General features: G+C 53.3%; 2 protein-coding genes across 3 annotated transcripts in view; one reads left to right on the top strand and one right to left on the bottom strand.

The window, feature by feature from the left end:
* Positions 1–13,500: 13,500 nt before the first annotated feature.
* Positions 13,501–20,713, top strand: Dcaf15 (DDB1 and CUL4 associated factor 15). The gene is made up of 13 exons (XM_047531080.1): positions 13,501–13,648; positions 15,228–15,325; positions 15,412–15,547; positions 16,104–16,210; positions 16,304–16,443; positions 16,525–16,695; positions 18,543–18,977; positions 19,071–19,162; positions 19,247–19,375; positions 19,456–19,541; positions 19,716–19,820; positions 19,898–20,013; positions 20,267–20,713. Exons 1-13 carry the CDS (start codon positions 13,517–13,519, stop codon positions 20,320–20,322), a joined length of 1,803 nt encoding a protein of 600 aa, XP_047387036.1. The 5' UTR covers positions 13,501–13,516; the 3' UTR covers positions 20,323–20,713.
* Positions 20,714–20,798: 85 nt separating this feature from the next.
* The window catches only part of Rfx1 (regulatory factor X1), a 28,986-nt gene continuing 27,209 nt past the window's right edge, over positions 20,799–22,575 (bottom strand). For both annotated transcript variants that reach the window (XM_047531078.1, XM_047531079.1), the window contains exons 19-21: positions 22,381–22,534; positions 22,255–22,300; positions 20,799–22,130 (exon numbers count right to left, since the gene is read on the bottom strand). In XM_047531078.1, the coding sequence (XP_047387034.1) occupies positions 21,961–22,130; positions 22,255–22,300; positions 22,381–22,534 (370 nt within the window). In that variant the 3' untranslated portion in view covers positions 20,799–21,960. The remainder of the gene's footprint in view (positions 22,131–22,254; positions 22,301–22,380; positions 22,535–22,575) is intronic.

Below are 22,575 nucleotides of genomic sequence, written 5' to 3' on the forward strand. Positions count from 1 at the left end.
CACCTATAGTCTCAGCTACTTCGGAGGCTGAAGCAGGAGGTTTGGAAGTTTGAGGCCAGCCTGGGCAACATGGTGAGATCCTGTCTCCAAGAACCAAAAATTCAAACGAAACAAAACAAAACCCCAAAATACATTGGTGGACTCTCAGGGGGAACAGTCATGGGAGCCAGAAGTTGGAGGGGGCAGTTCTCATGGCCTATCTTTGTATATCTATTGAATTAAAATAAATTTCATTGAGGTATAAATGACAAGTTGGCAAGCGAGGATATTTAAAGCCCACGTGAATCAAAACTTGTCATCCTTTCTTTCCTTCTCTCTTTCTTCTTTTTTTTAATCTTATTTGAGACGGGCTGTCGCTGTGAGCTGGGACTGCAGGTGCCTGCCACCGTGCCCGGAAGCTTTTTGTTTCAAAACTTAGTGTGTACGCCCTTGTGGAACCACCATGGAATCAAGAACCAGCACTTTGTCACCCGGAAAGCTTCCCAGTACCTCTGTGTCACCCCTCCCGTACCCTAAACCCCAGGCAACCACGAATCTGCTTTCTGTCATCATAGATCACGTTGCATTTTCTAGAAATTCATATAAATGGAATCACAGAGTGGTTTCCTTGTTATTTTATGTTTTTGCTGAGGACAAAACCCAGGGCCTCGTGCCTGCTAGGCAAGCACTCTACCACCGAGCACAGACACCCCGGCCCCGGTGTGGGATCTTTGGCGTCTGGCTTTTTCCAGCGAGGAGAGCGATTCTGAGATTCACCCGCGTGGTTGTACGCATGCGCGCGCGGCTCATTCTTTCTTCTCATTCTGTTCCGCTGTGTGAATGGACCACCTTTTGTCCATCTCTTGCTGATGGACTTTGGGGGTGTTTCCTGTATTAAAAATACAGCGGCCGTGAACCATGAGGTGCTACTCTTTGAGTAAATATGATTTAAAAAAAAAAAATTCCTCTTGGACTGGATCACATGGGAAGTGTGCATGTGACTTTTTAAAGAAACTGCCAAACTGTCTTCCAAACGGAAGGCGAGTCACCGCCGCCCCCCGCACTCTCTGGGCTCCCGTTGCTCCGTCTCGCCAAGACTTGCTTCGCTGTCTTCCTTCCAACCATTGCCTGGGTATGGCTGGTGTCTCCTGGAGGCTTTATCTGCACTTTCTTGATGACAATGTTGGGCATCTTTTCATGTGTTTATCAGCTATTTATAGGTCTCTCTTCCCACATGGACACAATACTAAGTAAAAAGTCAATGAGCAGCTGGGCATGGGGGCACCTGCCAGCCCCCAAGGCTCTGGAGGCTGAGGCAGGAGGATCCTGAGTTCAAAGGCAGTCTCAGCAATTTAATGAGGCCCTGTCGCTAAACAAAAAAAGAAAAAGAAAAGGAAAAACAGGCTGGGGATGAGGCTCAGTGGCTAAGCACGCTGGGTTCAATCCCTGATACCAAAAAAAAAAAAAAAAGAAAGAAAGAAAGAAAGAAAGAAAGAAAGAAAGAAAGAAAGAAAGTCCATGATGCCTCCATTATGATTGTTATTATTTTAAAAAAATTAACACATGTTGGCATGGATGTGGAGAAATCGGGGCCACTGTGCAGAGTTGGCAGGAAGGTTTTGGACGTTTACCACCATTCTATGAGAGATGATAAAATATTTTGCTCCCATGTATTAAGATCCCTCTTTTTAATCTTTTTTCGTTGTAGACGGACACAGTACCTTTATTTATTTATCGTGTGGTGCTGAGGATGGAACCCAGCCGCCCGGCCCAGGTGGGCTCTCGGGCTTGCTCGGTGGCCAGCAGCAGCTCAGCGAGGCGGGCGCTCCTCTCCAGCTGCGGCGGCGCGTCGGGGCTGCGGGGAAGCTCGCCTCCTCGGCTGCCATCCCATCCCTGAGGGGATGCCCGCGTCGCCGGCTCCACTCCACGCAGCAGAGGCTCCCGCCTCCCTCCCTTCTCAAACATGCTCCTCTGGGTATTTGGGGGCTTTGGGTTTTGTTCCAATGATGGTATCAAACCCAGGGCCGCGTGCGTGCGAGGCGAGGGCTCTGCGCTGAGCCACGTCCCCATCGTGCTTTTCCGTGTCTTCTTAAGCGGCTCAGGCTGGCCTCGAACTTGCTTCCGCCCGTGAATAGCTGGGATCGCAGGCCTGCGCCGCCAACCCCATAACCCGGATGTCGGCGTTTTAAAATAGAGCGTGTGGACAGGGAAACTGAGGTCTAGCGGGGCCACGCAGAGACAAGCGGGGTTCGCACTGACAAGCGGGGATGGTTCTGGAGTCATCCGTCTGTTTGGGGAAAGTGCTGTCCAGGCTTCACCTGCCTGAGGGAGAGGAAGGGCCCAGACTGAAAGCACCACACAGAGGAAAGAGAACTATGAATTGTCCTCACTGCTAACTGCGAGGAAGGCTGATGGGCACTGATATTCCAGATGAAAATGGAGATTCTATCACGATTTCTTTCTCTCTTTCTTTTTAATTTGTTTTTGTTGTTCTGGTTGATTGAACCCAGGGATGCTGTACCACCAAGCTTCATCTTCTCAAGCCCTTCGAGATAGGGCCTTACTACGTAGCTGAGGCTGGCCTCAAACTTGCAATCCTCCTATCCCAGCCTCCCCAGTCACTAGGATTACAGGCATGTGACACCATGCCTGGCCTATTACTATTTTTTTCCAAACAGGAGGACCCATAATAGGGAAGAAGTGGGCAGCTGGGGATGTGACTCAGTGACAGAGTACTTGCGTGGCATTCACGGGTCTGGGTTCAAACCCCCATTTGGATGGGTGGGGAAATCAGTGGTCTCCGATGTCGGGTGTGGGGAAAAAATTTTAATTTCTAGTTCCATTTACTTGTCTCGTCCTGTCTCAAGCCTGTTTTCCATGTATGGTTTGTGATTCATTTGCTGTCAAGTGTGGTCTAAATGCACATGTGTGCCTGTGTAATCTGTAAACCAATACACATGTGCGTTAAGGGGGGGCGTGGAGAACTGTCTCCTGGAATGTGATGCACACTCAGAACAAGGGGGTCCTCCGTGATAAACTTCTGTGCTCTGTTGTCTCTGAAAAGCAGGGAGAGAAATGAGAGAGAAGGAGGCTCCCCAGGGACGGTAACCTTCAGCGTAGGGAACCACGTCTGCACAAGAGGCCGGCATGGACAGCAAGCCTAGCATTGGAGAGCACAGACCCTTGTGAGAAAGGTCTAAAGACTTACAGCTCTTAAGCTGTAAACAAAATAAGCAAAAAAAAAAAAAAAAAAACTGACTAAAATGCGCTCTGTTGTGCTGCCCCGGTAGCAATAAGCACACTTAGCACCCAGATCTTGATTTCTAAATACTATTCTCCAATGGAAGGAGTTGGGTGTCCTTGGTTGATTCCAGGTATGTTGCCTGTCTAGTAAGGGCCCGGCTTCGTGGTTCACAGATGGTACCATCTTGCCGTGGTAGAAAGTTTAGAGAAGCTCCCTCTGGCTCATTTTATAAGGATACCGACAAAGTTCATTTTCTGTTGCTATAACAGAATAATTTAGATTAGATAGTTTATAAAGAAAAAAGGTTCATTTTAGCTCACAGTTTTGGAGTTGGGAATTTTGGAGTTGGGCAGTTTCATCTGCTCAGCCTCTGATGAGGACCACGTGTGAAATCAATTCACGACTGAAAATGGAAAGAAAGGACTGTGAGAGTAGAAGAGAGAATAAGGGGGCCAAACTTCTGCAACAGCTAACCCATTCCTGAGGGAAAAACATTCATCATCTAGGAAAGTGGATCCCCTGTCATCTCAGATCCTCCTGGAGGCCCCAGGGCTGTGGCTGCAGAGGAAGGAGCCTCCACATGAGTGGGAATAAACTATATTCACGCTAGAGCAGGCTTGATCACCTCCAAAGGCCCCACCTGACACCATCATCTTGGGGACAGGATTTCTTTCCTTTTCTTTCTTTGCTGGAGACGAACCCACCGCCTCTTGCATGCTGATCAAGTGCTGCACCCTGAGCCCAGGGGTTAGGATTTCATCAGATGAAGTTTGGGGGTGGGGACACAAACATCTGTACCACAGGAAGAGCTATTGATTTGCCTGTGTGTGTGTGTGTGTGTGTGTGTGTGTGTGTGTGTGTCTGTGTGTTTTGTACTGGGTATTGAACCCAGAGATGTTTTTACCACTGAGCTAAATCCCCAGTCCTATTTACTTACTTATTTATTCATTGCTGAGGGTTTTCCTGTTGCCAGGATGGCCTTGAACGTGTGACTCTCCTAGCTAAGCCGCCCTAGTCGCTGGGATTACAGGTGTGCACCACCAGGTCCAGTTCAGAGCTAAGCTCTTGCCCTCTCCTGGGTGTGACCACCCCCACAGGATGGAGCCTCCATAGGAAGAGGGGACGCGAGGACACCCGCACTCTCTCCTAGATAATGCTGTGGGTGCCTGGGTCTTAGTAATTCCTCCTGGTCTTCCCCAGGCCCTAAGAAGCTGCCGAGGGGCTTCAGCTTGGCCCCTGGTCGGGGGTGTGCAGAGCGCATGCGCAGGGCCTCACCTGATGGTGGAGAAGAGGCGGGAAGATGGGGGAGAGGACGGTGGGGTGGAGCCTGGGGCGCGGGCCCTCTCGCGCCTGGAGCTCAGCTAACTTCTAAATTAGACTGTGTTGGGGGACCTAATGACGGTGTGTGGAGGAAGGAAGATGGAACGTGTATTTTTTTTAACTTTTAATTTTGAGATAATTTTAGACTTACAGAAACTTGCAAAAATAATAGAGACTTCTTGTATACTCTTCATCCAGCGTAAACATGGGGTGTCCCGTTATTAAAACCAGGACATAAATGTCACATAATACTGTTAACTGCTCGCTCTATTTTAATTTCACTGTGTTTGGCACCGGGGTTCATTTTTCTGGTCTAGGATCTCATCGGGGACATCATACACACGCCATCCTGGTCTCTCCAGTCAATGTGCTTTTTCAGAGTGTCCTTGTCCTCTGTGGCAGTAACTGTTTTGACAGTCTTTGTGTTTGTTTCCTATGGCCACCATAGCAAATTGCCACAGACTGGATGGCTCGCGACAACAGAAATGTATTCTCTCTCAGTTCTGGAGGCCAAAAGTCTGAAATCGAGGTGTTTGGCTGGCTCTGTCCTTGCAGAGACTCTATGAAAGAACCCATTCCATGCCTTCCCCCGCCCCGGGATTCTGGTATTAGTCAGCTTTCTGTTAGTATCACAAAACACCTGAAACAATCAACTTATAAAGGGAAAGGGTCTGTCTTGGCTCACAGTGTAGGAGGTTCCAGTCCTGAATTAATTAATTAAATAATTAATTGGCTCCATTGTTTTGGGCTGGCGGTGAGCCAGTGCCTCATGCTGGGACCTAAAACATCCTCCCATCCAGGAAGCGAAAGACAGAAAGGGGCTGGGCCCAGAGCGCCCTTCAAGGGCTCAACCCCAGTGACTAAGGGCCCCCGGTAGGGCCCACCTCTTTCCTTGGTGCACCGTGAGCACACGCGGTAGAGTCACGGCTGCACATTCTCATATTCCCGCCGCTCCCTGCAGTACCACCCCAGGATGGCGCCTTGGTGTGCCTGCACTCCGAGACCCTCGGCGGTCTCTGCCTTTGTTGTTAGATGGCCATTTCCCCATATTTGTGTTGATGTCTATTATGTTCTTCTTATAAAGACACCAGTCACTGGGGTATAAGAAAGTACCCACAGGACACTCAACCTGCTTGCTTTCTGTAGGCTGGGTGTCAGCTCAGTGGTAGACCAAGTCCCCGGGTTCCATTCCCCCTGGGTCTTTGTGACTAATTCAATCAACAGAGTTTCTTTCTTTCTTTCTTTTTCTTTCTCTCTCTCTCTTTTCCTTCCTTCCTTTCTTTTTCTTTCCTACCTTCCTTCCCTCATTCATTCCTTCTTTCCTCCTTTCCTCTTCTATTTTCTTTTTGCAAAACTGATAGGACCAGGATTTATTCACGTGTGAAAGACAGAAACAGAAGTTTCGCAGGGGCAAGAGGGAACCCCGTGGGGATTGCCCACAAGATGGAATTTCTGAGCCCAGGTCATCAGAGGTGATCTGCATTCCTTCTTGTTCCCCCTCATGGAACCAAGTTGCCATGCTGTCAGGAAGCCCAAGACAACTGGAGAGGCCACCCTATTACAGTGGCAGCCCCAGCTGAGATCCCTGCCAAAAGCCAGCAGGTAAGTGACTCTGGTCACCACAACTGACTGGCTGTAACTGTGTAACAAATGCAGACTGAGGACCACCCAGCTGAATGCTTGGCCCTGGGTCAACCCTCGGGACCACGAGAGGTAATTATGACAAATGATTTCATAGGGTCCTCAACCTGCAATGGTTTGAGGTATGATTTCCTACTGAGTGGCAGTGAGAGAGTGACAGACAGACAGAAGGAAATACATTTCAGTTTTGAATTTGGTCTCTGCTTAGACCGTCGATATGTGATGCAGTCTTCTTCCGTAGTGCTGGGCAGTGGCAGTGGCCTGAGCTTCCAGGCAGCATGTGGTCAGGAGGGGAAGTGCGCTCCACAGAGTACTGACTGCTAAGCTGGGATGTTCCACAGGTTAGTTGTGTGAAGTGCATTATGGTTTGGATCTGGAGTGTCCTTCAAAGGCCCAGGTGTTGAAGGCTTGGTTGCCAGCCTGAGGTGCTGCTGTGAGATAGCAGAACCATTCGGTAATGGAGTCCAATGGGAGGAAGTTAGGTCATCGGGGTCATGCCCTTGAATGGGATATTGGGACCCCAACTCCTTCCTCTCTCTCCCTTTGCTTCCCAGCAACCTAAAATGAGAAACTTCCTTGGGCAGTGTTCCTACCATGACATACTGTGCTGCAACAGGCCCCAAACTACAGGGCCAAGTGACCATGGACTGAAACTTCTGAAGCTATGACCCACTATAAAGCTTTTTTCCTTCTAAGTTGTTTATCTCATGTATTTTGTCACAGCAGCAGAAAGTTGCCTAACGCAAAGTGCATTTTCCACTTGCAGTATGTTCAGTTTATGATGGGTTTATCTGGACCTTACCCCAGTGTAAATTGAGGAGCATTTGTACTGTTGTTTTACACCACAGTAAATTTGGGGCTGTTTGTACAGCAATGAGAGGTGATATGAAGTCTCTTTCACTGGGGTGAGTGGAGGTGGGGCTCTGGAAAGGGATGAGGGCAATCCCTGCTTGGATTCCTCAGTCCAGGTAAGCAGGTTATTGGTCAAGAGGACTCGAGATTGCCAGGAGGCAAGCAGTTTGGCTGTAGTGTTGGGAAGTCACTTAGCATATGTTGGTAAATGCTCAGGGGACCAAGGACCTAGGGTCTGCAGGAGGGATGGGAATCTCTTTGTAAAGACATATTGTGATATTGAGGGACTGGTTGTGGCTCAGTGGTAGAGTGCTTGCCTAGCATGTGTGAGGCACTGGGTTTGATTCTCAGCACCACATATGAATACACGAGTAAAATAAAGGTCTATCAACATCTTAAAAGGAGTTTTAAAAAGACATTGTGATATTGAATAAGAAACTGTGATTCTTATCTAGGTTTCCTGGGACACAGCAACTAAAACCCTTGGAATCTTTGAAGTGATAAATGTCTTTTAGAAGATAATGAGATAATCTTAGGGGACTAGTTGCTGGGAAAACCAAACAGGTGATCAGAGAATAGAACTTTCAGTTCCACCCCCAACTTTGGTAGAAAGAAGAAGGCCTTAAATTCAAGTTCATCACTGATGACCAATGAATTAATCCATCATGCCTACGTAGTGAAATCTCCATAAAACCCTACAAGGACAGAATTTGGAGATACCACATATAGAGGTGCTGGGAAAGTGGCTTACCCTAAAGAGGAGTAGGAACTCTGCACCCCTTCCCTCATCTCTTGCTGTTTTCATCCATTTTTTTTCTCTTGCTGTAACAGAATACCTGAGACTTGATAGCTTATGAAGAGTAGAAGTTCATTTCAGATACAGTTCTGGAATACTGGGAAATCCAAGATTGAGGATTACCTCTTGTGATAACCTTATTCTTGTGTCATAACATGGCAGAATTCATCACATGGGAAGGATGCAGGGAAAGAGATGGAGGGGGAGAGGGGAAAGAGAGAGAAGAAAAGGGTCAAAATGATCCTTTTATTAGAGACAACTGTCAGAATAATGAACCCCCTCCTGTAGTAATGACAAGTAGGGTTTGTATCTGGAATGTTCCCCAAAGTCTCATGTTGAAAAAACAATCCCTTTCAGCATGAAAGGTTCAGAGGTGAGGTTTTTAGGCAATGTTCAGCTCCCGAGGGCTCTGACCTCCTCAGTAGATTCATCTATTTGATTACGTGATAACTGAATTCATTCAATGACAACTGAATGAACTACTGGGAAGTGGGACATAGTTGGAGCAAGTGGATCACTGGGGGCTTTCCCTGGAAAGATTTATTCTCTGCCCTCCTCCATCTTCCTCCCTCCCTCCCTCCCTCCTTACCAGTTGCCATGAGCAAAGATAAATCTTCCCTCCTTTAAGTTTTCCTGCTGTGTATTTTGGTCACAATGTTAAAAGTTCACTAACACAGACATTTATTCACTCCCGAGAGCAGAGCCCTTACGAGCTCATCACTTCTTGAAGGTCCCATCTCTCTGTTGTCCCACTCTGAAGGTCCCACTCCGTTGTCTGGTGGTTAAGTTTCCAACACATGAACTTTGGGGGACACATACAAACTATGGCACTTGTCATACATATGTCTTCCAGCTGATTTTTCCTGGGTTATATCCTCTTATAATAAACCCATCAAGTAAGTAAAGCCCTTTCCTGAGGAAGAGGCTGCGGGAACCTCGGTAAAGGGCTTTATTTACTATGATGGACTCATTGGTCAGAAGCATAGGTAACAAAATATCTGGCAGTTAGCATCTGAGATGGGGGGCAGCCTTGTGGGGCTGAGCCCTCCACCTGTGGGATCTAATGCTATCTCTAGGCAGAACATGCCAGAATTAAGTTCAGAGAATCAAAGAACGACTTGGTATATGCTCTGTTTGCATATGGTTCCAATGCTTCCAAGGCCTCATGTGTTGAGATTTAATCCCCATTGTAAGGTGTTCAAAGGGAGGTAGCTTAATCTGATAATGGTGTTTAGAGATGGGGTCTTAGGAGGAGATGAGGATTAGATTAGTTCATTAGGGTGGAGCCACCATGATTGAATATGGTGACCTTAGAAGAATAGAGAGACTAAAACACACATATGCACATATGTGATATCTGGTATGAAGACCCTACCAACAAGAAGGCCATTGCCAGATGCTGGTCCTTGAACCTCCAAAACTGTGAGCTTCATAAGCCTCTTTTCTTCATAAAGTTGTCAGTCTTCAGACATTTCCTTATAGTAATGTAAAATAGACTAAAAGGTGTGTGAGAACCACCATATCCCCCCCACCATATTTGGAATTAGAAGTAAAGTATTGACGGTGATGTGAGTATAGAAAGAAAAATAGTCTTGTTTTTCCCATATACATATATCCAACAGACCTGGCCCAAAATGGTGTCCCCCAGCCTCCTTGATCTGAAAATGGCACCACCATTTTGCTAAATATTTCACCCAGTTGCTAAGCCATCTTTAACACCTTTTTTCTCTCCCCAACCCTCATATCCATATATGAGCACAACCCCTTGGCTCTGAATGTGGCTACTTTCCTCCATCTTCACTGCAAGGACCTAAATCCAAGCCCACCTGCCTTTTCCTGCCATTTGATTTTTGCAGGGCTGGGATGGAACCCAGTGCCTCACACATGCTAAGCAAGCACTTTACTGCTGTGCTACATCCCCAGTGCTATCCTGCCTTTTTAAAAAAATTTTGAGACAGGGTCTCATTAAGTTACCCAGGTTGGCCTTGAACTTGTGATCCTCCTGCTTCAGCCCTCTGAGTCACTAAGATTAGAGGTTTGTGCCCCTGCGCCCAGATTTTTGCCACCTGTTTATTTTGAAAGCATTTTAGATTTACAGAATATTTGCAAAGTCGGAGCAGAATTTTGGTATACCCTTTGCTGTTCCAGAACATCCTTGTCCTAGTGAATGAGGATCTGCCCCGAGGTGCTGTGAGACCAAAGGAAGAGGCAGACAGACACAGGATGGAAGAGTGCCTTTTACTGAGCACTAACTGACAGAAGTGTGTCGGGGAGCAAGACCCGTTGAATCCCTGACATTTAGATCAGGAAGAGGGGCATGTTTATGGTTTAGGACAAAAGTGACTTCCTCCTGGCTAGAAAGTACCTGGTTTATCTTAAGTTGATACTGAAGAGTCAGGTGCATCCCTGGAGCCAGGCCCAGCCGTAAAGCTGTGCACGCCACAAAGATGGTTTGGTCTGTTTGAGTTTCCTGGAAACTGCAGGAAACACTGACGAGGGTTATGCTGGGGCAATCATGGGCGGCTACAGCTCAAGCTGGCTGCGGTCAGGTCAAGCTGTCCATGTGTTCACCCACCTGCCCACTCATTAACGTCCAGCACAACCATGACACATTCGTGACAACTAAGAGATTAACAAGTATTGGTATAATCCTATTCACTAAACCACAGGCTTACCTTGAATGTCACCAATTTTCCCTCCGACGACCTCTTTTCTGGTTCAGAATTTCATCCAGAATGTCATGTAGCTGTCGCATCTCTTTAGCCCCCTTCAACTGGTGGTGGCTTTTGGCTCTTTTATAATTCAGTATAACTTTAATGCTCTGGAAGTTACTGCTCAGGTATTTTATAGAATGATCCTCAACACAGGACAAACATCTGGTGTTTTCTCATGACTGAATTGATGCTATCAATTTTGGAGATAATATCAGACAGGTAAAAGGTCCTCCTAAGCTGGCACAGTGGTGCCTGCCTGCAGTCCCAGCAACTTGAGAGGCTGAAGGAGGAGGATCACATGAGCCCAGGGGCTTGGGGACAGCCTGAGCAATAGAGAGAGACCTTGTCTCTCTAGAAAGAGAAAGAAAGGAAGGGAGGGAGAGAGGGATGGAGGGAGAGGAGGAAAAAGAAGGAAAGAAGAGGGAAGAAAGCCCCCTTCATGAGATGGTATTGGAGGGTCCCTGACATCAAAGACTTATCACTGCTGATTGTGACGTTGGACACTTGATTAAGGTGCTGTCTGCCAGGTCTCCCCCCTTCTACATAGTATTCCTCAGAAGTGGGTGACTAATTTTAGTCTATATACAAGGGGGCAAATTAAGAATTAATAAAGAATTGGTGGACATATGTTAATTAATATTTTGAAAGAGGTACTTTGAGAGGATAGGCAAAGTCCTGTCTCCTTAAAGTTTTGTCCACTGTTTGTCCACAAGTGGGCCTTGGCTGCTGCTATGATTACTGCAGTGTTTGTCTAATGATGATTTTCTTTTTTTTTTTTCCCTCTTCCTGTCTCCCTTCCTTTCTTTCTTTTACAAATTTTTTGGGTTTTTTTTTGCAGTGCTGGGGATTGGAACCTAGGGCCTTGTGCTTTCGAGGCAAGCGCTCTACCAACTGAGCTATATCCCCAGTCTTTTACAAATGTTTTGAGACAGAGCCTTGCTACACTGCCCCGGCTGGGTCCGAATTGCTGGGTTCTGACCTCTGGAGTCCCTGGGAATATAGGTGCCCACCAGGGTGCCAAGCTATAATAATAATCTTCTATTTTCATCATTCCTTGTCAATTTACTAACTGGACATCTTCTTTAAGGAAGATTGGTCCCTCCTCTCCTATTTATGTATTCAATCAAGTATTTATATCACTAAGAACTCATGGGTATTAAGTTCTTGGGTCACAATGATCTTTTCAATCTCATATTAGTTTCCATTGTCTTCCACTAAAAACCTCCAAGAGGTTTCCTCATATGCTTAAGAGTAAAATCTAAACGTACCTACAAGCCCCTAAACTCCCTAGCTCTAGTGCTTCATCCATCCCCCCACCCGTTTTTTTCCCCTTACTGGTGACTTAGCCTAAGTCATATGTTCGTATTCTGAGATGGGGTCTCACTAAGTTGTCCAGGCTGGTCTCAAACTTGTGATCCTTCTGCATCAGTTTCCTGAGTAGCTGAGGTTATAGACTTGGGTCACTGTACCTGGATCTTGCTTTGTTTATTTATTTATATTTTTGAGATCTTCTGCTTCTTCTAGTGCTGGTGATGGAAACCAAGGCTAAGCATGCCCTCGACCTCTGAGCAACGTCCCCAGCCTCCCTGTTCATTCTTGTCCTGACCCAACTAGAATCACGAGGCACAGAACAATTCAAAGACAGACCTGTACCTACCACAGTGGTTCCCAAGATTATACTGCCGACTTAGGTTGTGTAAGTACACTCTATGGTCTTTGCACAAAGATGAAATCACCTAATGACAAATTTCTCAGAACATGTCCCTGTGGTTAAGTGGCACTACTGTGGTTTCACTGTGGTCTCTCCATCGCACCACCTTCAACCCCCGAAACTGTGTCTTTGCTTAAATATTCCTCCTCACCTTCACAGGGCTCCTTTCCAACTGCCCTTCCCAAGCCTCCCTTTTCCCTCTGCTCTTTGTAACCCGGAATTCAATAACAAATATTGATTCCTTGTTGACCATCTGTCTTTCTCATTATAGTCCCACCTCTTAGCATACTGTAAATGCGCAATAAATACTTATCATATAAATGAATGGACTAGACTGGAAGAAAAGGGAGAGAGAGGTCCACCGGCTTCCTCTCTGAATGTAATAACAACAGCTGGCACCTGTAGTATATATGTATATGCCAGGTCTTCAGGAGGGCTACACTTTAAGCTTCAGTTTCATGTGTAAAATAAAAATAAAGGATCTATTTCCAAGACTGTTGCAAAGATTAAATGAGTTAATGCACCCGACGATGATACAGGAAGCAGGCAAAAATTATGCTTAACCTTGTCAGTATAATAGGCATAACAGGGGGCTACCTCACAGAATCCTTATGAACTCAGAACCATTTATGGCCCATGTAAAACCATACTTGATTGATGCTATGTATCATTATCATCATCATCATCATCATCATTACCATCATCCCACCAGCCCGCTCCTCTATAAGATGCTTTGATAGAATGCCATCTTTTTATTTTATTTTATTTTTGTAATCCCTTTTCTCGCGCTTGCTTAACCGTCTGGGGATGCTGGTCAGTCTTCACCCACCCGAACTGGGCGATCAGCACAGACCTGGGCCGGCCCTCCAGAACCACAGTTTCCCATCGCTCCGCCTACGGACCTGGACCGCCTGCGGTCTCCATGGAAACCCATCAGCCACAGGAGGGCGTGACAATGCCGAGACAGACAGAATTTTCACCTATCGAGTTTAAGTTTTCTGGAGGAGGAGAACAAAGGGGCCTATGATTGGTTGATCCTTGAGGGAGGGCGGGAACAAGGCGACGGGTAGTGGGAGCTGTTGCTACTTCTACCAATCATGAGCCGAGACGACTTTGATGGACAGGCGTAGCGGGAAAAGGCCCCGAATACGGGCTTTCACCCAACCGGCGGGCCGCCGTCCGGAGAGAGGGCCAATGAGGAGGCGGCGGGGGTGGGGCGAAGGGGCCGGTTGCTCCGGAAGTGGAGGGAGGGGGTGAAAATGGCGCCCAGCTCGAAATCGGAGCGGAACAGCGGGGCCGGGAGCGGCGGCGGTGGCCCCGGGGGAGCCGGAGGAAAGCGGGCAGCGGGGCGGCGGCGGGAGCACGTCCTCAAGCAGCTGGAGCGGGTCAAGGTGAGGCCTGGAACCTGAGGAGTGCGCCGGAGGGTGTGGAGGAGGGACGAGGGAGGCGGAGGGAAGGAGGGAGGGCGTTCGCGGGGTGAGGGGTTGGGGGCGGGGCACCGGGGAGGGGGTTTGAGGGAGGGGGATGGGCGGGGCCCCGGGGAGAGGGCTTGGGTAGAGGGGCTGAGGTGGGGTTCAGATGGAGGAGGCTGGGGCGGATCACGGCACTAGGGCTTGGATGGAGGGAGCTGGAGGCCATCCTTGGGGAGGGGGCTTGAAGCGAGGGGACCCTAGAGGCCTCAGGAGGATTCAAGAGGAAGGGAATAGGTCAGGTTTAGACCCACTTTCCAAAGCCTTGCTACCCTGGCCGCTCAGTAGCGGAGCTTTCTCGCCCCCTTTGCAGACCCCCTGCAGCCGGCTTTGGGCTTCCTCCTGGTGTTCCTCTCTCTGCCCCAGCCCCGACCATTCCCGAGCTGGGAGTTTCTGTACCTGGGTCGGCCTCCCGCACTGAATGAGGGGGAGCCTCATAGATAGGGCCAGGTCTCTGAAGGCTGAGAGCTGGACCCTGTCTGCCCCATCAGACTGGAAACTCCCAGAGCTGTGGCATATTTCCCCATCAGGTTGGGAGTTCTGGGAGCGCAGAAATGTGAATCTCCTGTCGGGTGGACAGCAGAGGGACTGCACCTTCCATGAAGCTGGGGGCCTTGTGAGGGCAGGACTATGTCTCCCCCTTTTGACTGGGAGCTCCTTGAGCAGGGACAATCTCCGCCCTCAGCCTGGGAGCTCCCTGGGCAGGGCTGTGGCTCCGCCCTGAGCCTGGAAGCTCCCTGGGCAGGGATTGTGCCTTTCCTATCAGTCTGGGGCCCGCTGACACTGCTGTTTCCGCCGTCAGACTGAGGTCTCCTTGAGGGCAGTCAGGAGCTCTCCAGACAGAGCTGTCTCCCATCAGATCGGAGCAAGGGTAGCAAGACTGAGGGTGCTAATTCCCCCGCTGGCCAGCTTGTGACTGTCAGTCGCATCAGTCCCTACCTTGGTGATGTTTTGGGGATGCAGGTTTGGTTGAAGTGCTGATTGATAAGGGGAGACTGGGCATTGGTTGCAGGTTAGTCTTACCCTGCTAGGTGCATGATCGGGTCCCAGCCTAGGCTAGGACTGTCCTGAAAGGTCCCCTTGTAGACTGGTGGGTTGGGGACAGGTGGAGGGCATGGTCCTCATCCCAGCCTCCTTGGTGGTGGAGGACACCACCTGGGCAGCTTTCAGGAAGGGATCCAGGTGGCCCAGTGTGGGCCAGGGTGACTGGAAGAAGCTTCCTGCGGGAAGTGATGCTGGATTTGGGCAGGAAGGACCCTGAGACCGAAGAAGTGTAGAGCTGGGAGGTGCGAGTGAAAGCCACCTGGTCTCAGTGTCCCGTCTGTCCCAGGGCTTGGCTACCCTTGACTGTTAGGGAGGGCGGGGAGTGGGCTGTGTGGCTGGGTGGGTGGTCCCTGCAGGTGCTGCTTGCTTCTGTGCCTTGGGTGAGGAGTACACCCAAGGGGGTACAGGTGACTTCAGTAAGATGATGGCTGAAGAGCTCTGGCTGCCCCTTCCCCAGATCAGTGGGCAGCTCTCCCCTCGCCTTTTCCGGAAGCTTCCACCCCGGGTCTGTGTGTCCCTCAAGAACATTGTGGATGAGGATTTTCTCTATGCAGGGTGAGACTGGGGTTGGACGGGGAGGCAGTGGGATAGGGGAGGTGGGCTCTCGCTGACCTGGCTACCGTGTCCCCTTTCCCCCACAGACACATTTTCCTGGGCTTTTCCAAGTGTGGCCGCTATGTCCTCTCGTACACCAGCAGCAGCGGGGACGACGACTTCTCCTTCTATATCTACCACCTCTACTGGTGGGAGTTCAACGTCCACAGCAAGCTCAAGCTGGTAGGGCCAGCCCGCCTCCACGAGGCTCTAGCCCCAGACTGGCCCCTCAAGCCCCTCTGAGCCTGAAGCACCATGTGCGAAACTCCACTGTGTTGGGTTGAACCACACGAAGTTGCCATTTTTGTGGTTCAAAATGGGTGGACAGTAGTTTCATTTGGTTCAGCTTAGCATGTAAAGCCACCCAGGTAGGAGGAGTTAGCTTTATTAGGGCCACCAGGCTGCCACCCTTGACCCCTCACCCCTGCCCCAGGTGGGTGCCTCTACCTCAGTTAATATGTGAGCCTTACCCAGGGGACTGGGGCTCGAAGCTGTATGTCTGGCCTGCTTCACTTGGTGGGGCTCCTGTCGGCCACAGTCTGTCCTGGGCCTGGCCTCTCTGTTTGCCCCACTTGGGAGGGGAGATGTCCCAACCTGTCCTCAGGGAAGGCTGGGGGACACAGGCCCGGGGCTGTTTTGGAACTCCTGCCGGCTCCACCCTGACCCTCATTCCGGCCCAGCAGTGTGTGACCCTGGGCCCAGGCCCTTCTGACCCCCTGATCCTGAAAATGTTACTCAGGTCCGGCAGGTGCGACTCTTCCAGGACGAGGAGATCTATAGCGACCTGTACCTAACTGTGTGCGAGTGGCCCAGTGATGCCTCCAAGGTCATCGTCTTTGGCTTCAAGTGAGATCTGGGGCTGAACTGGGGAGGCCCGGTGGGGAGGGCTGCAGCAGCCTCCAGGCCTGGGCCAGGGGCTGAGAGCGTGTTGGCCCCCAGCACGCGCTCTGCCAATGGCATGCTCATGAACATGATGATGATGAGTGACGAGAACCACCGCGACATCTACATCAGCACCGTGGCCGTGCCACCACGGGGCCGCTGTGCTGCCTGCCAGGACGCCAGCCGGGCCCACCCAGGTGGGGACGGGGTCCTGGGGAGTGTTGGGGCACCGCCCCGTCTCCTGGGCCTGGAGTGAGCCGCGGCCTGTGTTCCTGCAGGGGACCCGAGCGCGCAGTGCCTGCGGCACGGCTTCATGCTGCACACCAAGTACCAGGTGGTCTACCCTTTCCCCACCTTCCAGCCCGCCTTCCAGCTCAAGAAGGACCAGGTGGTGCTGCTCAACACCAGCTACTCCCTGGTGGCCTGTGCCGTCTCTGTCCACTCTGCAGGTAGGTCCCTGGAGCCTAGCGACGGGCGTGCCCTAGGCCCTGGGATGATTTCTGCTCACTGCCCGGCAGCACCACGAGGCTGGTCCCATTCCTGCCTGGTGCAGATGAGGAGACCGAGGCTCAGAGAAGTGAAGTGTTTCCTCCAAGCTCACAGCCAGGAAGGAGGAATGCTGGGATCCAAACCCATCTTCCCCACAGCACTGTCCACTGGAATTTTCCACAGGGCTAGGATGTCCACGGTCACCTCCAGTAACCTCGTGGAACTGAGGGGTTTTTAAATACCTTCATTTGATTTATTTATTTTCATGCGGTGCTGAGGATGGACGCCAGGGCCTCGTGTGTGGGGCAAGTACCGTGCTGCTGAGCTGAGCTGAGCTGCGCCCCCAGCCCCTGAGGTCTCGATTTTCTTTAGTGTTTGCCATTTAGGTTTCAGCAGCGGGACGTGTCTGGCAGTCACCCTGCTGGACGGTGTGGTGCTGTTGTTTCTTAAAGAGAGATGTCAGGACCGGGGCACGGCCCAGCACTGCCTGGCCGGACACGGCACTCGCTTCCGTCCCTAGCACTGCCTGAAAGGAAGAGAGATGCCCGTGAAATGTAGTAACCTGTCACTTGACAGGCCGCGTCTGGGCGGTGTGCTGTTGGGTGATTTCATACCACGTGGACATTATGGTATCTACCTCGCAGACCCAGGCTGACCAGGTGCACCACGTGAGTCAGGAGTGGTTGGTGGACAGACAGTTGTCTTGTATCTTGGTATCAGAGAAATTCCAGTGAGAAATCTCAAGGTGTCCTGTGACAGAGGGACACTTATGAAGTGGGATAAAGCCATTGGCTGGCAGTGGTGCCCTGGTCAGGCCCCGGGGGTTGTGTGGCAATGGACTGACCCTGCAGGTCTGCCCCACACCCAGGTCGCCCCCCTGGGAGATGCTCACCAGTGTGTGAGGGGCATCCTGTGGAGCACCTTGGGAGCCCCCGTGCCCATCCACAGAGCAGGTCAGGGCCGTGGGGAAACAGGCAGCAGGGAGGTCTAGCCCTTACCACTTGGTGTAAATGAAAAATACGTTTTAATTTTGGAAGAACCCAGTCAAATTAAACCATCCCCATTTAAATACCATTAAAATGGTTGTTCCCGGGGAGGGAGGGGAAGAGGCAGGATCAGATGGATGGAACTAAGTCTGCAAGCAAGGAAGGAGGGGCACTTGTGCCCTAGACACCCAGGGGTCTCCCAGCCAGCATCGGGCAGACCTGCCACTAGCCAACGCCTGATGGTGGGCCCTCTGCCCTCGCAGCTGTGGGTCCTGATCTCTGCCAGCCCAGGGGGCTGCCAGGAAGGCTGCTCCTGAGGGCACTCTCCTCAGCCACTTCCCGCTTCCCCTGACTGTCGTCTCCCACGTGCCAGTGCTGTGGTGGACAGGGCTGCGCTCGGGTTATCTCACTGCGTGGCCTGGGACATTCCTCCCCTCACCTCCATCTGGGGAATGCAGGCCCCCTTTCCCAGGTTGTGCTGGGTCCCCAGAGGCCTTGTGCAGGGCCCAGCCGTGGTGCTGGGTGAACGGCTGAGTTCTCTGCTGAGCACCCCGCCCCTCAGGGGAGCCGGGCTCCAGGCAGGTGGGGGCTTGGCGGCCTGCTCCAGCCTTCTAGGTAGTCGGCTTTTCCTCCCTGTGGGCAGTGCTCTCCCAAGGTCAGGGGCTCTGCAAGGCTGAGCCAGGCATGTCGTGCACAGCAGCAACGAGAGCTGTGTGAGGCGGGCGCACCTGCGGCTGGTCTCTGAGCAGGAGCCCTAGGGTCAGGTTAGGAGTGGGCTGAGCTTCAGCTCCTTTACTGCCTGCCCCCACTTCCCGTTGCAGGCGATAGCAGCTTCTGCCAGATCCTCTACGATCACACCGCCTCCCCCCGGGCCCCGCCCGCCCCCCCTGGGCCCCGGAGCCCAGAGGTGTCACCCACCTTCCCCAGCCTCTGCCCTGAGACAGCCCCCAGCCGGCCCTCTGGGGCCCCTGAGCCCTCCCCTGCCATTGCCAAAGCCAAGGAGTTTGTGGCTGACATCTTCCGCAGGGCCAAGGAGGCCAAGGGCGGGCCCTCCGAGGAAGCCCGGCCGCCCCCCTGCCCAGGGCCCTCCGCCCCCCGCTGCCGCCCGGCCCCTGATCCCCCAGCCCCATGCGGGGAGGCAGTGCCTAGGGACAGCCCCCCTGCTGCGGAGGCCCCTGCCTCTGAGCCAGGCTACGTCAACTACACCAAGTTGTACTACGTGCTGGAATCCGGAGAAGGTGCCGAGCCAGAGGATGGTGAGCCAGGAGCCACCTGCAGACAGGGCCCGGGGGGGCCTGGGAGGACCCTCAGTGTCCCACCACCCTTAACCCCACCTCCTGCCTCCCCAGAGTTTGAGGATGACAAGATCTCCCTGCCCTTCGTGGTGACTGATCTCCGAGGCCGCAACCTACGGCCCATGCGGGAGCGGACCGCTGTCCAGGTGGGCGCTGGGCAGTGGGCAGACTGTGGGTGGCCTCCAAGAGTTGGCACCGTCATACCCCTGCTGTCCACCCGCTGCCCCCAGGGCCAGTACCTGACGGTGGAGCAGCTCACGCTGGACTTTGAGTACGTCATCAACGAGGTCATTCGCCATGATGCCACCTGGGGCCACCAGTTCTGCTCTTTCAGTGACTATGACATAGTCATTCTGGAGGTGGGTCTAGGCAGGGTGGACCGAGGCCTCTCCTGCTCTGAGGAGGTGACCCTCAATAGCTGTCACTGTCTATTCTCCAGGTCTGCCCAGAAACCAACCAGGTCCTCATCAATATTGGCCTGCTGCTCCTGGCCTTCCCCTCGCCCACTGAGGAGGGCCAGCTCCGGTGAGTAGGCGGGGACCTCCCCTGACCCGAGAAGGCCATGCCCAGCCCCTTCCCTGCAGGGGTGTGGGCATGGGAGGCCGCCATCCTTCGGGCAAACCCCTAGGTCGCCCATTTTATTAGTGCCCATTGGCTCCACCTCCTTGTCCTCCGCCTCTCCCTTCCATCCCGCTGCAGACCAAAGACTTACCACACCAGCCTCAAGGTGGCATGGGACCTCAACACAGGCATCTTTGAGACAGTCAGTGTGGGCGACCTCACTGAGGTCAAAGGGCAGACCAGGTAAGGTGGAGCTGGTGTGGGGGCGGGGCTGGGGGGACAGCCAGGGCCACAAGAGCCACTCACCCCCTTGCTCTCAGTGGCAGTGTCTGGAGCTCGTACCGCAAGAGCTGTGTGGACATGGTCATGAAGTGGCTGGTGCCCGAGAGCAGCGGCCGCTACGTTAACAGGATGACCAACGAGGCGCTGCACAAAGGTGGGCTCGGGACCTGCGGACGTGCTTGCTGGCCTGGTCGCCCGCCCTCAGAGGCCCTGTCTGAGTGGACGTGCAGCCGGACCCTCCAGCGGACCTTGTGGAATTGGGGCGTGGGGAGGGCTGCCGGGCCAGGCCCAGCCTAAGGACCTCACAGTGCCTGGGCTGGGCAGCTGGAGCGCTGGATGGCTGGAGCCGGCCTTGTGGAGCCAGGGCCCTGCTGGGGTGGTGGCTCACGGCTGTCTCCACCCCTCAGGGTGCTCACTGAAGGTCCTGGCCGACAGCGAGCGATACACGTGGATCGTGCTGTGAGGGCCGGCCTGCCCTGGACACTGACTCCAACTACCTCCGCGGCCTGGGAGCTGGCCGCCTTCCGGGCTGGTCTCTTCCTGGCCGGCCGCCGACCGGCACTAGTGTTAGGCTGCGGGAAGGGGGCTGGGCGGGGCAGCCCCTGGTGGCCTGAGAGTCTGGACGCTCTTTTATTTATGCCTATTTAAGTTGGGAAGGGGCAGAGGGAGGGAGCCCCTGCCCCACCAGCCTCAAGCGCCCACCTTCACCCCGAGCTGGGCCAGCCTGGCTCCTCGTGCATCTGCCCCTTTTCTTGGCTGCAGGGTGGACCTGCCCACCCGAGGCTGCCCCCAGAGCGGGACCCTGCGAGCCGCCCCACTTGTTCTCTTCATGTAGTAAATGCTTTATTTCTGAACCTGGCTGAGCCCCGTTACTGAGCTGGGCCTGCGGGAGCCCCGCGCACACCCCACCGAGGTGCCCGAGTCAGCAGCAGGCAAATATCACAGCGGAATTTATTGTGTTTTAAGAAAGACTACAAAAGGTAGAAAACAGCTCGGCACACTAAACTACCACACGCGTGGACACTTTCACCGCCGGGAGAGGGGAGGCCCCTGGGCACAGGGAGTGGCAGGGCCACCCCAAAAGCTGTAGCACGCGGAGCACACAAAATAGTGATTTTTATACAATAGGTCAGGTTTTCCTATTTTTTTCTTTTTGTTTGTTTTTTTGCCATAAACATCTATCTCACAGGTTGAAAACACTGAGAAAACTCGAACAGATAAGGCCATGATGGTTGGAAAAAAACCAACAAGTTACCAACTCCGCTCAGGCGGCTCACAAATCGCACAATAGTCATGGGGGGCGGGGTCCACGGCACGGAGGAGAAGCGAGTCTCCAGGAGAAGGTTCCTTACAAACCGGCGGCACAGAGGGCGCAGGGCGCAGGGCCTCGGATCTGTGGAGCACCCAGCCTGGCTGGGCGGGCGCGGCGCTTCCCGGCCCTGCGGCAGCCCGCTGCTCTTCTTTGGAAGCTGGAAGCCGCGGCCCCTGCCACCTTCGCAGTGGCCCTCTCTTGGGGCTGCGGGGTGAAGGAGGGCCCAGCTCTGGAGAAGATGCGACACCCACAGCTTTAATTGCACTTATACCAAGAAGGGGGAAGCAGTGGGGTTGCTGGGGGCGGGGTGTCCCGGGGCTGCTGCTGACAGTGGGGGTCCCCAGGTGCCGCCCACCTGCGCCTGCCCCGGGCTCGGCTGGGCCCAGGACAGGCTGTGCAAAGCCAGCGAGCAGAATAAGTTAACAGTTCCATAGGAGAGGGGGCCTGCCTGCCTGCCCCCTGGGGTGGCGGGAGGGCGGGGCTGGGGGGACTTGCTGCGACCTTGGATGGCGGGGCGGGAGGCAGGGGCCGAGCTGGCTGCCCTGTGGGGCACCTGGGCACGCGGCGGGTTCCTTAAGGCACGTCTTTTGTGTCAGAGTTTGCAGCTGCGGCTCCGCCCAGCCCTGTGATTGTGCCGGCCCCACGCGGGGGCAGGGCCCCCTTGCCTTCCCTGTCTCGAGGCCCCCTCCTGCCCTGGCCGGGGCGGAGGGGTGACAGCGAAGCCACAGAAGCTGAGGGACCCTGGCGTGGAGGAACGGAGGGGGCGGGCGGGGCGGGGAGGCTGCGGGCTTAGCTGGAGGGCAGCGCCTGCACGAAGAGGCCGCGCGCATCCGTCCGCGCCAGCTTGGCCGGCGGCTCCAGGGCCTCGGGGCCCAGAGCTGGCGACTCGCCGCCAGCCGCCAGGGAGATGTCCTGCGGCAGCTCGTCCTCGCTCTCCTCCTCCTCTTCCTCCTCTTCGTCTGGGGCACACGGATCAGGCCTGGCTCAGCGCGGGGTGTTGGCGCCCCCGCAGGCTCCTCCACCCCAGCCTCCCTGCCCACAGCCTCCGGACGCGGGCCCTGAATGGGGACATGCCTTGCCTACCTTTGTCCGGGTCCAGGGGGTTCAGCGAGGTGGCCAGGTTGGCAAACTAGAGGGAGGCGAGAAGAGAGAGTGAGGGTTCCACCACCTGGAACTGGGCCCACACTCTCAGTGTCCAGTGGTGCGCACCTCGCCCATGACGGCGATCGGGGTCTCGCCCTTGGCCTGGGCCACGCGGTGCTCGATCAGGTAGTACATGTACTCATCGTAGAGCAGCCGGATAAGGTGGAAGGAGCCGAAGCTGGCGGCGCTGCGCAGGGTCAGGTCCCGGATCACCATGGAGCTAGAGGTGGCAACCGAGAAGCCCTAAGGCCCGGCTCAGCC

The sequence above is a fragment of the Sciurus carolinensis genome, chromosome 17 (genome assembly GCF_902686445.1).
Source record: "Sciurus carolinensis chromosome 17, mSciCar1.2, whole genome shotgun sequence".
NCBI lineage: Eukaryota > Metazoa > Chordata > Mammalia > Rodentia > Sciuridae > Sciurus > Sciurus carolinensis.

Coding starts and splice junctions, on each gene's coding strand:
- Dcaf15 (XM_047531080.1), top strand. CDS start 13,517: ATGGCGCCCAGCTCGAAATCGGAGCGGAACAGCGGGGCCGGGAGCGGC. Junction 13,649..15,227: donor AGCAGCTGGAGCGGGTCAAG/GTGAGGCCTGGA, acceptor CCCCTTCCCCAG/ATCAGTGGGCAGCTCTCCCC. Junction 15,548..16,103: donor TCCACAGCAAGCTCAAGCTG/GTAGGGCCAGCC, acceptor AATGTTACTCAG/GTCCGGCAGGTGCGACTCTT.